The sequence below is a fragment of the Hemitrygon akajei genome, chromosome 31 (assembly GCF_048418815.1).
Source record: "Hemitrygon akajei chromosome 31, sHemAka1.3, whole genome shotgun sequence".
Classification (NCBI taxonomy): Eukaryota; Metazoa; Chordata; class Chondrichthyes; order Myliobatiformes; family Dasyatidae; genus Hemitrygon; species Hemitrygon akajei.
This window is the reverse complement of record NC_133154.1, coordinates 38,430,947-38,448,782: the sequence shown is the minus strand read 5'-3', so window position 1 is coordinate 38,448,782 and position 17,836 is coordinate 38,430,947. Positions and strand designations below refer to the sequence as shown.

Sequence of the window (17,836 nt, the reverse complement as noted above, 5' to 3'; positions counted from 1 at the left end):
CTACCTGTTCTATCACTGGATGCAGTAGACAGGTTGGTGAAGGTGGGGTTGGCATGCCGGCTGTAACCGAGTGTAGAACTGGGACGTTAAGTTGCAGATGTACCAGATAATGAAGCGTTGTTTGTGGTTTTGGTCACACTGTTATATGGAAGGTATCATCAATCTGGAAAGAATGAGAGTGTTGTCAGGGCTAGCCTGTGAGGCTAAGCAGGCTAGGCTATGGGCGACCTGGTAGTGCAGCACTTAACCTACCAGGACCAGCACACCGACCGCAGTTTCAGTTCCTGCCACTCTCCGTAAGGAATTTGTTAGTTCACCCTGTGACTGCGTGGTTTTCCTCCGGGTGCTCTGGTTTCCTCCCACAGTCCAAAAACACTCAGGTTAGTGAGCTGCGGGCATGCTGAGATGGCTCTGAAAGCATAGCAGCACTTGTGGGCTGCCCCCAGCACATCACTGACACAAAACGATGCCTTTCACTGCATGGTTCGATGTACAACTAATCCATCTTAAACATGGAATATAACGAATGTAAAAAGGAATATAAAGAATATAAAAAGAATCTTAAGAAAGAAATTAGAAAAGCTAAAAGAAGAAATTCAAGCCACACACATAAAATGCTGGTGGAACACAGCAGGCCAGGCAGCATCTATAAGGAGAAGCACTGTTGACGTTTCGGGCCGAGACCCTTTGTCAGCCCTTTGTGTTGTTTGAATTTCCAGCATCTGCAGATTTCCTCGTATTTGTACTGGGTCCAATGTTGTTTGTCATATACATTAATGATCTGGATGATGGGGTGGTAAATTGGATTAGTAATTATGCAGATGATACTAAGATAGGTGGCATAGTGGATAATGAAGTAGGTTTTCAAAGCTTTCAAGGAGATTTAGGCCAGTTGGAAGAGTGGGCTGAAAGATGGCAGATGGAGTTTAATGCTGATAAGTGTGAAGTGCTACATTTTGGTAGGTAGGACTAATCAAAATAGGACATACATGGTAAATGGAATGAGGAATGCAGTAGAACAGAGTGATCTAGGAATAATGGTGCATAGTTCCCTGAAGGTGGAATCTCATGTGGGTAGGGTGGTGAAGAAAGCTTTTGGTATGTTGGCCTTTATAAATCAGAGCATTGAGTATAGGAGTTGGGATATAATGTTAAGATTGTACAAGGCATTGGTAAGGCCAAATTTGGAGTATTGTATACAGTTCTGGTCACCGAATTATAGGTAAGATGTCAACAAAATAGAGAGAGTACAGAGGAGATTTACTAGAATGTTACCTGGGTTTCAGCACCTAAGTTACAGAGAAAGGTTGAACAAGTTAGGTCTATATTCTTTGGAGCGTAGACTTGATAGAGGTATTTAAAATTATGAGGGGGATAGATAGAGTTGACGTGGATAGGCTTTTTCCATTGAGAGTAGGGGAGATTCAAAGAAGAGGACATGAGTTGAGAGTTAAGGGGTAACATGAGGGGGAACTTCTTTACTCAGAGAGTGGTAGCTGTGTGGAACGAGCTTCCAGTAGAAGTGGTAGAGGCAGGTTCAATATTGTCATTTTAAAAAAATTGGATAGGTGTATGGACAGGAAAGGAATGGAGGGTTATGGGCTGAGTGCGGGCCAGTGGGACTAGGTGAGAGTAAGTGTTTGGCACGGACTAGAAGGGCCGAGATGGCCTGTTTCCGTGCTGTAATTGTTATATGGTTATGTAGGAGATTCTGCAGATGCTGGAAATCCAGAGCAACACACACAGAATGCTGAAGGAACTCGGCAGGTCAAGCAGCATTTGTGGAGGGGGAACAAACAGTCAATTGGAAAGGAGAAGCCCTTTCCAGTACTAATGAAGGGTGTCGGCCCCAAACATCAACTTTATTCCTTACTATAGATGCTACCTGACCTGCTGAGTTCCTCCAGCATTTAGAGTGCAAAGCTAATCTATCTAAACAACATCAACGATTTATCCCCTCCCCCAACAAATGCCAACCAACTCAGTAAGTTCCTTCAGCTGTGATGCACCATCAATAACTCTCGGAGACTGGAAGTGAACAATAGGCTTTTATTAGTAGCAAAAAGGGAGCACGACACCTTGGAGACTGAGGGAGGAGCAGTGCCCCAATCGCCTTTATGCAGGGGTCTGTGGAGGAGCCGCAGGAGCAGTCAGCAGAGGGGCATGTCCAGACAGGTATACACAGTTTACCACAAGCAGATTGTTTGTTGCTCCAGATTCTAGCATTGAATTTTAGCATTCTAGCTAAAACAACTCCGCTCCACCCCCATCCCCAGTGTTTTGGCCAATGTTGATCCCTCAACGAGCATCATGAAACTAGGGTAGGTGTTGTGGTTGTGGGAGCTTGCTCTCTACAACAATGACCATTCAATGGCAGTAACTAATCAAGAAAGTGTGTTTCATGATTCTCTGCTGGATATTACACAAGCCCTTTGTGACTGATAAGGAGCTGCTTTTTTGTAGTCAGAACTGAATTGTGCTGGGGAGATGGTGAGGTAGTTCTCTTTACTTTGGCACACTTTTATCTAAACTGATCCTAGCCAAAATCAGAAGCATGACTCTCCCCTACAAAGGCATTTTATTTGACTTCAAAAGCACTGATAATTGGACAGTCTGTGTTCCTGTCACTATCTCAAAGTTCATTTATAACTTAACAGAAATGAAAGATTAACTAAAACTTTGCATAGACTGTCCCAGTTGACAGTTGCGAAAAGTGCAAAGTCCCTTCAGTGTGGGTGACAACAGCAGGTGCTTGCACACGAACTTCTGATCGATGATTCTGATTACGTCAGTACCTGTCTGAGACTACATTCTGAGAAGTTACCGTGTTACCTGCCCAGAAAGATTAGCTTGAAATTTATCGAGCACAACACCCACTTAAACAGCCAGACACTTTCAGTCTGAACATTGAGATGCCTTACTGAAATTACTAAAATTACTTTACTTGAATTGCTAAAGTTGAAGTTTAGTGTCATTCAACCGTACACACGTACACAGATATACAAGACAATATTCCTCGGGGACCAAGGTGCAAAACACAGCACATGAAATAATATCAACAGATAATAAAAATACTCTGCAGATGTACAAGTTGACATAGAGTGAATATGACAAGTAGTTAAATATAAAACAGTATAATGCTACTGACGCTATCATAAGTAATCCATACTGGGTGGTAATAGGGTGTTCAGGAGTCTCACAGCCTGGGGGAAGAAGCTGTTACCCAGACTAACAGTCCTTGTTCTCATTCTGCAACACCTCCTGCCTGACGGTAGGAGGTCAGAGAGCCTGTGGGATGGACGGGAGGGTTTCTTGACAACACTGAGGGTTCTGCAAACGCAGGGCTTCTGGTGCACGTCCTGGATGGGAGGGTGGCGAGGCCCTGATAAAGTTTATACTATTTGTTACAGATGAATAAATTGAATATCTAAGATTTTTTAATATGTTGATTTATTGTATTTACTTGTTAGATTCATTAACATAAATATTTAGTCATAAAGCCAGAAACAGGCCCTTTGACCCATCTAGTCCATGCAAAACTATTATTATGCATAGTCCCATCGACCTGCTCCCAGACCATAGCCCTGCATACCCCTCCCATTCACGTACTTACCCAAATTTCTCTTAAATATTGAAATTGAACCTGCATGCACTACGTCTGTTGGTATCACACTCTACACTTGCATCTCCCCCTTGGTAAAGAAATTCCCCCTCATGTTCCCCTTAAATATTTCAAGGAATGTTAAACATTTCTTTTTGAGGAATTATGGATTTTTATTCCCAGATCCCTCTGTTTTACTAAAATCCTGAGTAGCTTACCCTTCACTGTGTGTGTAAAACCTTCTCTGGTTCGTCCTCCCAAACTGCAGCACCTTACACTTCTCTGCACTAAATTCCATCTGCTATTTTTTATCCCATTGTCTCAACTGGTCCAGATCCCGTTGCAAGCTTTGTCAGTCTGCCTCGTGGTCAACTACACCCCCAATTTCTGTAAGTTCAGATTTCAGAATCGGAATCAGAATCTGATTTATTATTACTGACATAAATTGTGAAATTTGTTGTTACTAGAACACTGCAGCACAGTACAGGCCCTGTGGCCCTCGATGTTGTGCCGACCCATATATTCCTAAAAAAAGTACTAAACCCTCTATTTTTCTTTCATCCATGTCCCTGTCCAAGAGGCTCTTAAATACCCCTAATGTTTTAGCCTCCACCACCATCCCTGGCAAGTCATTCCAGGCACTCACAACTCTCTGTGTAAAAAACTTACCCCTGATGTCTCCCCTAAACTTCCTTCCCTTAACAATTGTACATATGCCCTCTGGTGTTTGCTATTGGTGCCCTGGGAAACAGGTACTGGCTATCCACCCTATCTATGCCTCTCATAATCTTGTAGACCTCTATCAAGTCCCCTCTCATCCTTCTATGCTCCAAACAGAAAAGTCCCAGCTCTGCCAACCTTGCCTCATAAGACTTGTTTTCTAACCCAGGCAACATCATGGTAAATCTCCTCTGCACCCTCTTCATAGCTTCCACATCCTTCCTATAATGAGGTGACCAGAACTGAACACAATACTCTAAGTGTGGTCTCACCAGAGATTTGTAGAGTTGCAACATGACCTCTCTACTCTTGAACTCAATCCCCCTGTTAATGAAGCCTAGCATCCCATAGGCCTTCTTAACTATCCTATCAACCCATGCAGTGACCTTGAGGGATGTATGGATTTGAACCTCAAGGTCCCTCTGTTCATCCACACTCTTAAGTAACTGACCATTAATTCTGTACTCAGCCTTCTGGTCTGTCCTTCCAAAATGCATCACCTCACACTTAACCGGATTGAACTCCATCTGCCACTTTTCTGCCCAACTCTGCATTCTGTCTATATCCTCTTGTAACCTTCGAGAACCGACAGTTCCATCCACAACTCCTCCAATCTTCATGTCATCCGCAAACTTACTCACCCATCCTTCCGCCTCTTCATCCAGGTCATTTATAAAAATCACAAAGAGCAGGGGTCCCAGGACATATCCTTGTGGCACTCCACTAGTCACCGACCTCCAGGCAGAATACTTTCCTTCCACTACTACACTCCGCTTTCTTCCTGTAAGCCAATTTTTTTATCCAAACAGCCAAGGTTCTTCTGATCCCATGCCTCATGACTTTCTGCATGAGTCTCTCGTGGGGGACTTTGTCAAATGCCTTGCTAAAGTCCATGTAGACCACATCTACCACCATACCCTCATCAATTTCTTTTGTTACTTCTTCAAAAAACTCAATTAGGCTCGTGAGGCACAACCTTCCCTTCACAAAGCCATGTTGACTATCCTTGAGTAGACTGTACTTCTCCAAATGCTTGTAGATCCTATCCTTAAGAATCCTTTCCAACAGTTTGCAGGCACCGACATAAGGCTCACTGGTCTATAGTTCCAAGGATTCTTCCTATTACCTTTTTAAAACAAGGGAACTTCATTTGCCATTCTCCAATCCTCCGGCACCACCCCTGTAGCCAAACAGGATTCAAAGATCATAGCTACTGCTTCAACGATCTCTTCTCTCACTTCCCACAATAACCTGGGGTATATCACATCCGGCCCTGGGGACATATCAATTTTGATGTTTTTAAGAAGATCCAATACTTCTTCCTTAATCTCCACATTGTCCAGCGCACAGGCCTGTTCTATTTCAACCTCACCCTGATCAAGGTCCTTTTCACTTGTGAACACTGAAGCAAAGTATTCATTTAGGACCTCTCCAACCTCCTCCACGTCCAGGCACATGTTGCCTTCTTTATCCTTTAGCAGCCCCACCTTCATTCTTGTCATCCTTCTGTTCTTCACATACACATAGAATGCCTTGGGGTTCTCCTTAATTCTACATGCCAAGGCCTTCTCATGCCCCCTTCGAGCTCTCCTAACTCCTTTCTTAAGCTCCTTCCTGGCTACCATGTATTTTTCATGAACCCCTCCTGCTTCCTGCTTCTTACATCTAAAATATACTTCCTTCTTCCTTTTGACGAGTTGCCTCACATGTTTCGTCAGTCACGGTTTCCATTTCCTACCATTTTTTCCTTGTCTCAGTGGGACAAACCTATCCTGAACCCAGCACAAGTGGTCCCTAAACTTCTCCCACATTACTTCTGTGCTTTCCCCTTTGAACATCTGTTTCCAATTTATTCTTGCTAGTTCCTGCCTCATCCCTTCATAGTTAGCCCTTCCCCATTTTATCTGTTTTCATCCTTTTCCATAGCTATGCTGAAGCTAAAGGAGTTGTGGTCACTCTCACCAAAATGCTCCCCCACCAAGAGGTCTGTCACCTGACCAGGTTCATTACCTAGAACTAGATCCAGTATAGCCTCAACTCTCATCAGCCGGTCCACATACTGTGTCAGGAATCCTTTTTGAACACATCTGACAAATTCAGCCCCATCTATCCCCCTTGCACTCAGGAGGTGCCAGTCAATATGAGGGAAGTTGAAATTACCCATAACTACTATCCTGTATTTCCTGCTCCATTCTAAAATCTGCCTGCAAATCTGCTCCTCGGTGTCCTGAGGGCTATTTGGGGGCCTATCGACTACTTCCAGCACAGTGATTGATCCCTTCCTATTTCTGACTTCCACCCAGACTGACTCAGTGGACACTCCCTCTGCAGCTTCCTCCCTTTCTATAGCCGTGATACTATCCCTGACCAGTAATGCTACTCCCCCCCTTTTCTACCTCCCATCCTATTCCTTTCAAAATACCTGAACCCCAGGACCTGCATCAGCCAATCCTGCCCTTCCTCCAGCCAAGTTTCAGTAATGGCCGCAACATCGTAGTTCCATGTACTGATCCATGCTCTAAGTTCATCCTCCTTGTTCCTAATACTCCTCGTATTGAAATAGACACATTTCAACCCCTGTAACTGGCTACATTTATGTTTTGTCCCCTGCCTGCCCTTCCTCACCAACTCAGAACACATAGCATCATGCCCTTGTCCTTCTACCTTAATCTCTGCACTCATGCTAAAGAATCAGCAAGTTTGCCATCCGATGCACCACAAAGAACAACAGCAAGCTATGTAAAAGAAGTGCTGTCAAAATTAAATTAATTTCAATTATTTAATTAGCAAAACATTTGCATATTATCAGTCATGGTGCAACCATTTTCGTACAAACAGAGAGACACTCCACAAGGTTCTTTTCATGCAAATATATATACAAACACGCATGCATGCGTGCTCACAACCATCCATGCACAATCCTCAGGGGCACTCATTCTGGATTCAAGATTGTTTAATATCATTTACTGTACATTCTCCACATGTAATTGTTACTCTGGATTGGAAACAGCACAAAGAAAACACGATAGGGTAAAGAATACAGTAATAACAAAAAACACAATAAATATAAATACGAAAGAGCTTCTGTACACAGAGTGATTGTATGTTCATAAACTGATGCTGGGCACTGTAGTGTCTATACATAAGGTGACTCTGAAAGGAGCAGTAGTGAGTGGAGGTACTGATCAGCCTTACTGCTTGGGAAAAGTAACTTCTTTTGAGTTTGGTGGTCCTGGCGTGGGTGCTACATAGCCTCCTCCCTGAGCGCAGTCCATGAGCAGGGTGGGTGGGATCCATCATGATGTCACTGGTCCTTTTTCAGCACCTTGTTGTATACATGCCCCTGATGGTGGGTAGCCTACTGCCGGTGATGCACTGGGCAGTTCTCACTAACCACTGTTGACCCTTCCTGTCTGCTACAGAGCAGTTTCTGTACCACGCACTGATGCAGCTTGTTAGGATGCTCTCTACTGCACGTCTGTAGGATGACGTGCATATAGATGTACAAAGTCCAGCTCCCTTCAGCCTCCTCAGAAAGTAAAGGTTTTGGTGAGCTTTCCTGATTATGTAGAATGTGTTCTGGGCCCATGAGATGTGCACTCCTAGGAGTTTCCACTGCTGTTTCGCTGATGTAAAGAGGTTTGTGAGTGGTGTGAGTTTCCTGATGTTGATAACCATCTCCTTTGTCTCGTTGACACTGAGGAAGAGATATTTATCTGGCACCAGGCCTCGAGCTCTTCCACCTTCTCCCTGTAGGACGTCTCATCATTGTTGGTGATGAACCCCAGGACTGTTGTGTCATTGGCGAACTTGACAATATGATTGCTCGGGTGTTTGGCCGTGCAGTCGTGTGTGAGCAGAGTGTACAGCAGTGGGCTCAGCACACAGTCCTGGGGGGCGCTCGTGTTGAGGATGACAGGAAGCAAGGAGCAGTCGTGCATCTTGACGATCTGAGGTCTGTTGGTTAGGAATTCCATCATCCAGTTGCACAGTGGTGAATTTAGATCGAGGAGTTTGTTCACCAAGGTCGGTGAGACAATAGCAGTGAACTGAAATCCAGAAACAGCATTCTGACATGGCTCCTTGCTTTCTGTGTGTCAGGGCCATGCGCGTGACAGATGGCGGTAAGCACATTGCTGGGTGTCCAATGTGCCAGGAGTGGTGTTTTGGATAGGAGCCATTACCAGTCATTCAAAGCCCTTCATGATGATTGTCGTCAGTGCCACTGGGTTAGTTCTGAAGGTGTAGAGCTCTTTGGTACAGGGATGATGATGGCTGATTTGAAACATGGGGACACACCTGGATGATGAAGAGGTCAGTGAAGTGGTGTGCATATTCCCCGAGTCCCTGGCCTGGGGTGTTGTTTGGCCCAGCTGCCCTGTGGGGTTTGACTTCCTTCAGAGTTCTTCTCACGTCTGCCGCTCACCTCGGAGGGGAGTAGCCTTCGTGGCTGACTTTGTGTTGCATGCCTCAAAAAACAGTGAGGGAGATGTCAGCGTTGTTTTTCCTTCTGTGGTCAGTAATGCCCTCTCCCGTCCAGCTACCTACGCTGGGGATCGTTATCAGACAAGTGCTCCTGAATTCTTTTGTGCTTAAGCAGTCTTTGCCATCTTGATTCTAAGATGAGATTTCCCTGGCTGCTCTGAGAATTGTTCAGTGACCTGGGATTTTAGTTCAGAGTGCACCTCTGCATTAGGCCAGTGCATCTGATTGGGCTGTGAGGTACTGACATTGTCGGTGACAGGTGAGACATATTCCCAGAGGTCTGTGTCTTCTCCATTTGTGGCGGTCTCCTGGAATATCTACCAGATAGTCCTGAAGCATAGAGATAGCCTTATTAGGCCATACAGTGGTGGTTTTCTTGATTGCTTCTCAATTTTCAACAGAGTTCGGTGTGCTGGGATTAGCATTATGAAGATGTGGTCAGAGAGTTCAAGATGAGGGCAGAGGATGGCTTTGTAAGTAACATGTCTGTTTGTATCAACACAGTCCAGTAGAGTACATCCACATTACACTCAGTGTATCGTCATCGTTGGCATCCATACACCTCAAGACGATGGTGTGACACTTTTTCTGATGATTCTTGGGGCTATTTGTACGTTGTGGAGTGGCATTCCAGAGTGACGGTCTCTTTCAGCACAGCTCTTGCAGTCTCTACCAGTTTTCGTTCATCTTGCCGATGCTACGGCGGCCAAGGCAAGAAGGCTATGCTTCATGGCCTACTCCAACTCTAGCATTGATATCTCCCAGCAGGAACAATCCTCCATATATCTACATGCATACAGACGTGATTTATACAGTGATGTACAGAGTAATGCACATATAAACACAAGCATGTGTACCTTAATATAAAACCACACTTACACATAGAACATTACAGCACAGTAATGACTGACCTTTTGACCTACTCGAATCCTTCCCTCCCGCAAAGCCCTGCATTTTCTGTCACGCAAGTATTTTTGTACAGGACCTAGCCCCTCCATCTCCAATAATAATGGTCTGTGTTTTTTTCATGAACCCTTGAACACTACCTTCCTTCCTCTTGCACGATTTATTTATTTAAATTGTACTGCTGGTGCAAAACAACAAATTTCACACCATCTAAAGCAGTGACAATCAACCCTACTTTGATTCCCCGCAGTGCCTTTGCCTTGGCTTCTTTGAGCTCCAGTGCTCCGGTGATCCACGTCCAGTGCGTGGACGTGGCAGTCGTTATTTTTAATATATAATTATTTTCCATTTGGTCTGTGTGCACACAGCATTGCCGCTTTAAGAAGGCAGAAGGGAATTGTTTACCACTTTAAGAGTACACGCAGGTGTCGCCGAATCTCGGCGTCTTGGGCGGAGGAACTCTCGCGAGAGTGGTCGGTCCAAAATGGCGGCTCCGCCGGAGGAGGAGAGTCTGGAGGCGCAGCTGAGTGAGTGAGAGTCGCGGGTAATCTGCAGAATGAAAGTGGGGGAAGAAACACCGATTAGTGTTTAAAATACGCGCGGGCTGAGGGGTGAATTCTGTGCAAACTGGGTCTTGAATCCAGCATATAGAACCTTCTGAAATTTGTCCTGGAATATTCTGGAAGGGAATCCGGCCGAAGCATTGCATTCTTTTTAAGCCGGCTTTAAGAATTTAATTATTGTCTCCTTCTAAATGTAAATAGCTTTCTATTGAAGGCTGTCCTTTATTTAGTTTGAAAGTGGCGGAATAATCCGGAAATTATGGGAGGGTGGGTTAGTGCTGATGATTGACAGTGGCTTTGGCTTATCAGGTGGGCGTGACGCGTGTTATAGCTGGGGGTTTTGACCAATGAGTGGGAAAGCTTGTGTTAGGGACGAAGTTCCCGCCAATCATGTTAAAGTTGGGGTGGGACGTCAGCTGCTGAGCTGTACTCGGGCTAATGGCAGCTGCTGGATGTGTTTCATCCCTTCAGTAGTCTGTTCCTCCAGCTAAAATGCATCTGGTACTTCTAAGTGCAGCGACATGCAAATTTTGTAGACAGGTTGCCACATTGCATTGGCAGCCCCTTTGATTTTCAATTCCAAACCATACCTGAGACGTAAGCAACAACCTGGATTTTAGCACTGCCTGGGTGAAGGGTAGAAGGACTTGTCTGTGGACATGGAAACTCACTCTCTTCCATTCTGAAAAAGACTGGGGCAGTTATCGCTAGGTCTAAGATAATGTTCAAAACAACTTTAAAAACAGATACAGGAGCAGATTTAGGCCATTCAGCCCATTATCTTGCCAAATGGAATTATGTTGTACCAGTTTACCAGTTGACATCAGTGTATAACGTTGGGTTTGATTCAGGGTCTTGACCTGAAACGTTGATAGTTCCTTTTCTCCCACAGATGCTGTTCAAACCACTAAGGTCCTCAAACACATTGTTTGTTGCTCCAGATTGTAGTCTCTTGTAGCTCTGACTTGATTATTCTCAATGATGGCTGATTTGTTATCCCTCTCAACCCCATTCTCCTGCCTTCTCCCTATAACCTTTGATGCCAATTGTAATCCAGAACCTATCAACCTCTGTTTTAAACATGACTTGGCTTCCACAGCCATCTGTGGCAATGAATTCCACAGATTTTCCACCCTTAGGCTGACTAAATTCCTCATCATCTCTGTTCTAAAGGGATGTCTTTGTATTCTGACGCTGTGTCCTCTGGTTGTAAACACCTTTAGAGCTCTTTATCGGCTGCCTCATTTTGAGACTATCTAAAAAGAATGTGATTACTGTATAAATGAAGATACTTTTTCACTTCAATCCAACTAAATGATTGTAACAAATATAGAAATGCTAATTCTGTATTTAGAATTTCATTCTGGAGATGCAGGATAGTAACAGGCCCTTCCAAGTCAATGAGCCAATGAACCTGCCTCTGGTTTTGCCAACTGATCAGTCCTTGTGCTTCCTTATGCATGTTTCTCACACAGGAATCCAATTCCAGGAGCCCCCCCCCCCCCCCGACTTGCCCAACATCGCACACATCCTTTGTCAACTGTCCATGCTGGTGGCCTTTGAGCAGAGTGGACGCTTGAACTGTTGATGCACTTCATCATCAATCCACGTTTCTGGACTTTGTGACCTCTAACTTCTCCATGTCCCTGTTCCTAAACTTTAACCTGATCTCTGACTCCCCTCTTTGTCCCCAAAAAAATCCCTGTGCACACCAGATATATTTTATGAAAGAAAAATGAACATAAACTGGGGTCAGCAGTATTTTATGTTTTTGTCTGAGTTTATGGTTTAATCAATTGTCATTCCTGTTTGTTCCAAGATGCCTATTTCACTTATTGTGCCACAGGAGTTGATTCAAAGTACACGTATTATCAAATGCGAGTGAACAGCACAGAGAATAACAAACATCAGACCTGTAGTATGCAGATATATGGGCCCAAACATTGAATAGTTGTATCATGTAAATATAGGGAGAGTTGAAGGGGAATGAGATGGGTGGCAGACATCTTTCATTTTCACTGTTACAGTGTGAGAAAGCTGCAATCACGTTGCACAATTGCCATCATATCAATAAAATTCATTGAGGTGGTCAGGGCATTATTATCCTGGAGAATCATTATGTTTTCAGGGCCAGTCATATAGCTCTCCTCCCCGTTCCAGGTACTGAACATATAATCTGTGAGAGAGCCATCTTTTTGTTATGTGCATCAAGTCTTTCTCCTGCTCGTAACATGGTCTGGGAACAAACTGTATCATGGGATCATGTTTCCTAAAGCAGCAACTGCAATTTGTCTGGTCATATCACATACCAGATCTCACACAACAAAGTGCCTATAGTTTGTCGTGGGCTTGGGGGCGCGCTCTGAGGTACTTTGGACCATCTAACTGAATTAGGTTTGGAGGTATTAAAAGAACTTCGAGATTGTGTTTTGATATTTATATGACAAATAAAACTGCAGTGAAATATATAATTTGTATCGAAGATGAACACAGACCGAGGATGTTCTGGGGCAGACCACACCTTACTAACACTAACTCTACACCTTTGGAATGTAAAGGGAACGAGAGCACCCAGTGGAAATCCACATAGCCACTGGGAGAATGTACAAACTCCTTACAGACGGTAGCAGGAATTGAACCCCAATCGATGGCACTATAGAGCATTATGCTAATTGCTAAGCTACAGTGGCTTGCAAGTTAAGATGTTTGGAAAGCAGACTGGAAAATGGTACAAACAGATCCGAGACAAATCTTTGATAAATCCAGCAGGGAATTCAGGAAACCACCTCGAGTGAATAGATGAGTTTATGGGGAAGCTAGGTAAACACAAGGAGTAACGATTGGAAGCAGAAGGAAAGGAAAGGACTTGGCCATAAACTGAAGTCAAAAGGGAGATGGAACAAAACCTGGAAATGTCCAAATATTCCCAAGAAAGGCAACCATTAACTGGCAGGATTTTGAAGAAATGCAGAACAGGGACCCTGCTGTAAGAGGGGAACATGTGGAATTGCTTACTGACACTAACCTGTACATCTTTGGAATGTGGGAGGAAACCCACACAGTCATGGGATGAATGTACAAACACACATAGAAGGACTATCTGGGGCCCTGAATGGTGGTGAGGGAGGAAGTGTAAGGGCAGGTGTAGCACTTGTTCCGCTTACAAGGATAAGTACCAGGAGGGAGATCGGTGGGATGGAGGGATGAATGGACAAGGGAGTCGTGTAGGGAGCGATCCCTGCGGAGAGCAGAAAAGGGGGGAGGGGAAGATGTGCTTGGTAGTGGGATCCCGTTGGAGGTGGCGTAAGTTACAGAGAATTATATGTTGGACCTGTGGCTGGTGGGGTGGTGGGTGAGGACAGTCCTTCCAGGTGAGGCGACACTTCACCTATGAGTTGGCCGGTGTGGTATACTGCGTCCGGTGCTCCTGGTGAAGCCTTTTATATATTGGTGAGACCCGACGCTGACTGGGAGACCATTTCGCTGAACACCTACGCTCTGTCCACCAGAGAAAGCAGGATCTCCCAGTGGCCACACATTTTAATTCCACGTCCCATTCCCATTCTGATATATCTATCCATGGCCTCCTCTACTGTCAGGATGAAGCCACACTCAGGTTGGAGGAACAACACCTGTCTGGGTAGCCTTCAACCTGATGGCATGAACATTGATTCCTCTAACTTCCGTTAATGTCCCTCCTCCCCTTCTTACCCCATCCCTGATTTATTTATTTTCCCCCCTTTTTTTTCTCTCTCTGCCCATCACTCTGCCTGTTCTCCATCTCCCTCTGGTGCTTCCCTTCCCCTTTCTTTCTCCCTAGGCCTCCCATCCCATGATCCTTTCCCTTCTCCAGCTCTGTATCCCTTTTGCCAATCACCTTTCCAGCTCTTAGCTTCACCCCACCCCCTCCTGTCTTTTCCTATCATTTCAGATTTCCCCCTCCTCCTACTTTCAAATCTCTTACTGTCTTTTCTTTCAGTTAGTCCTGACGAAGGGTCTCCACCCGAAACCGACAGAGCTTCTTCCTATAGATGCTGCCTGGCCTGCTGCATTCCACAGTTTTGTGTGTGGTTGCTTGAATTTCCAGCATCTGCAGATTTCCTTGTGTTTGCATTAGAACTAGAAAATCTGGTTTTGAAAGCTAGTTTTAAATGGGAGGCATGGTCATCTGTTGGCAAGCACTGACTGAATGGGTAACTGACGGTGAGTTCAGATGCACAGATTTGGATATCATGCTCAAAACATGCAAGATTTCATTTGGAAAAACAAATGCTGGAAGAACTTAGCCAGTTAAGCAGCATTTGAGGAAAGAGGAACCAGTTAATGTTTTGATTTAGATACCTTTCTTCAGAAAACTCGCAATGGAAAAACATACTGATGTCACACCAGTTTCCTGCTGCTGACCAATAAATGTCTGGGCTTGTTTAGTTGAGGGTAGCAACACTTGTGTGCTTTGTCATGCAAGTATCCCATTGATAATGTAGAACTGTTATTTCTTTAATGATTTGTATAACTTCTATGTTGTCAATGACCAACAAGAATTTAATATTTTATCACTACAGGCTTCTTAGTTCTAAGATAAGTAATTGACTTACAGTTGTCAGGAAGTACATGATTGTGAACTTTGGTAGAAGAAGCAAAAAGAGTTGACTACCGTACTTTCTAAATGGGGAGAAAATACGAAAATCTGAGGTGCAAAGGGACTTGGGATTCCTTGTGCAGGCGGAGTCTATGCTGAGGAAGGCAAATGCAACGTTGGCCACGAGGACTAGAATATAAAATCAAGGATGTAATGTTGAGACGTTACATGATAGGGGGGAGTCTGGAGATTGGGAGATTGGGGCATAGTCGACTGTACTTCCTAAGAAGGTTGGCGTCATTCAATGTCTGTAGTGAGATGCTGAAGATGTTCTATAGGTCAGTTGTGGAGAGCGCCCTCTTCTTTGTGGTGGCGTGTTGGGGAGGAAGCATTAAGAAGAGGGACGCCTCACGTCTTAATAAGCTGGTAAGGAAGGCGGGCTCTGTCGTGGGCAAAGTACTGGAGAGTTTAACATCGGTAGCTGAGCGAAGGGCGCTGAATAGGCTACGGTCAATTATGGATAACTCTGAACATCCTCTACATAGCACCATCCAGAGACAGAGAAGCAGTTTCAGCGACAGGTTATTATCGATGCAATGCTCCTCAGACAGGATGAAGAGGTCAATACTCCCCAATGCCATTAGGCTTTACAATTCTACCGCCAGGACTTAAGAACTTTTTAAAAGCTATTATTAATGCTTTTTGAGATAGTGATTTAGATGCATATCATATTTTTTACTGAGTTAAGTATTGTATGTAATTAGTTTTACTACAACAAGTGTATGGGACATTGGAAAAAAAGTTGAATTTCCCCATGGGGATGAATAAAGTATCTATCTATCTATCTATCTAGAGGAAAACTGGATCAGCCATGATGAAATGCTGGAGCAGATTTGATGGGCCAAATGGCCTAATTCTGCTCCTATATCTTAGGGTCTTAAAGCATTGATTGTAGTCCTATGTCCTTTTACAGATCAGCTATAGTAACATGTATATCTTGTGTCTGTTTTGAGATGGAAAAGAATGAAGGTTTTTATTTACTTTAGTTAATGTACAAAAATATTCCAAGAGTGCAGCTTGGTTTGTTATTGTCCAGTATACCAAGAAAAAGTGAAAAGTTTGTCTTGCATACTAACCTACAGATGAGATCACTACTCAGTGCGTTGAGGTAGAACAAGGTAAAAGAATAACAATACAGAATAACAGCAAAGTAGTGTAAAGTAGAACATTAAAGTTCAGTACAGGTAAACAAAGTGCAAGATCATAACAAGGTAGACTTAGAAAGGAAGCGGAGAGAAAAGGCATCTTGTGATGGTAGGGAATTCGTTGGTTGGAGAAAAGGACGGGAGGTTAACTCACCCAGGTCAGATGGATTGCATCCCAGAGGCCTGATTGAGGCTGCTGAAGAGATAATGGATGCATTGGATCTTTCAAGAATCACTTGATTCTGGCATGATCCCAGAGGATTGGAAGATTACAAATGGCACTCCACTCTTTAAGAAAGAAAGAAGGCAAATTAAAGGAAGTTATAGGCCAGTTAGCCTAACCTCAGTGGTTGGGAAAGTGTTGGAGTCTATTATTAAGGATGAGGTTTCGAGGTTCTTGGAGACTAATGGGAAAAAAAAGTCAAAGTCAGCATGTTTTCTGTAAAGGGAGATCTTGCCTGACAAATCTGTAGAGTTCTTCAAGGAAGTAACAAGTAGGGTGGACAAAGGAGAGGCAGTGGATGTCATTTACTTGGATTTTCAGAAGGCTTTTGATAAGGTGCCACATGAGGCTGTTTAACAAGATAAAATCCTGTGGCATTACAGGAAAGATATTGGCATGGGTAGCGGAATGGCTGACAGGCAAGAGGCAGCGAGTGGGAATAAAACGGGTCTTTTCTGGTTGGCTGCCGGTGACTAGAGGTGTTCCTCAGGGTTCAGTATGAGGACCACTGCTTTTCACATTGTTTGTCAATGATTTAGATAACGGAATTGGTGGCTTTGCGGATGATACTGTTACGAACCCCGTAACTGGGTATCTTACCAGCAAAGATAGGAGTATCCGTTGAAGTCTGATGATACTATTTTTAACAGTATTTATTAGTAAAAATACACAAAAATAATATCAATGCAAATATACAGATAATATACGACATCAATACTAAACCTAAAAGTGCGGGTATAATAATAATCAATAAGAAATAAGCTCTATCGTTGTCTAGGGGGATAATGAATTGTCCGATGGAAATATAAAGTTCAGTTCAGTTCATACAGGCTGCAGTAGTTGTTGTTCACTGTGTTGCAATTGTTGGAGAGAGAAAGAGAGAGTAACTTGCTATTAACTTGCCGACTTTCCTTTTACGATCTTGATCCGTCGACCGTTCCGTGGTGGACTCATCACCCAGGCAAGGGTGGACACACACACAAGCCCCCACCGGTCTCATAGCGTCTCTCCTGGTGCGTCTGAGGGGTGTTCCCCAGACCCTACTTTTATCCTCACTCACGGGGTCTCAGGTGTCAATCAGGTTGGGATGATGCAATCCCTCAACCAGACCACTCTGGTTGCCCCCTGAGGGGTTTCAATGAATAGAACAGTACTCAATACACGATTCCTTCTCCAAGAGACAATAGCAGTGATCTCTCTCTTTGTCAATAAGAGACATTCCAACCTGTGTTGTGCCCCTCTCTCATAAATTTGTATGAGCTGTTTATCTCTCATTTCCTGGGTATCAAACCTGAAATAATAGCGATTTTTCAATTCTCAAAAAGGGGGGGGGGGGACTTTGCACCCTTCTGCCCATCAGAGTTGCTCCTCATTCGTAACAATACAAAGATAGGTGGAGGGGTAGGTAGTGCAGAGGAAGCTATGCAATTGCAGCAGGACTTGGACAAATTGGAAGAACGGGCAAAAAAGTGACAGATGGAATACAGTGTTGGGAAATGTATAATAATGCATTCTGGTAAAGGGAATTGTTATATAAGTGGGGAGAAGATTCAA

General features: G+C 44.0%; 1 protein-coding gene across 1 annotated transcript in view; it reads left to right on the top strand.

Annotated features, from left to right (window-relative positions):
• Positions 1-10,171: 10,171 nt before the first annotated feature.
• gga1 (golgi-associated, gamma adaptin ear containing, ARF binding protein 1) overlaps positions 10,172-17,836 on the top strand; it is a 76,478-nt gene continuing 68,813 nt past the window's right edge. Inside the window, exon 1 of the mRNA XM_073033698.1 lies at positions 10,172-10,239. Coding sequence (XP_072889799.1) covers positions 10,197-10,239 — 43 coding nt within the window. The 5' untranslated portion in view covers positions 10,172-10,196. The remainder of the gene's footprint in view (positions 10,240-17,836) is intronic.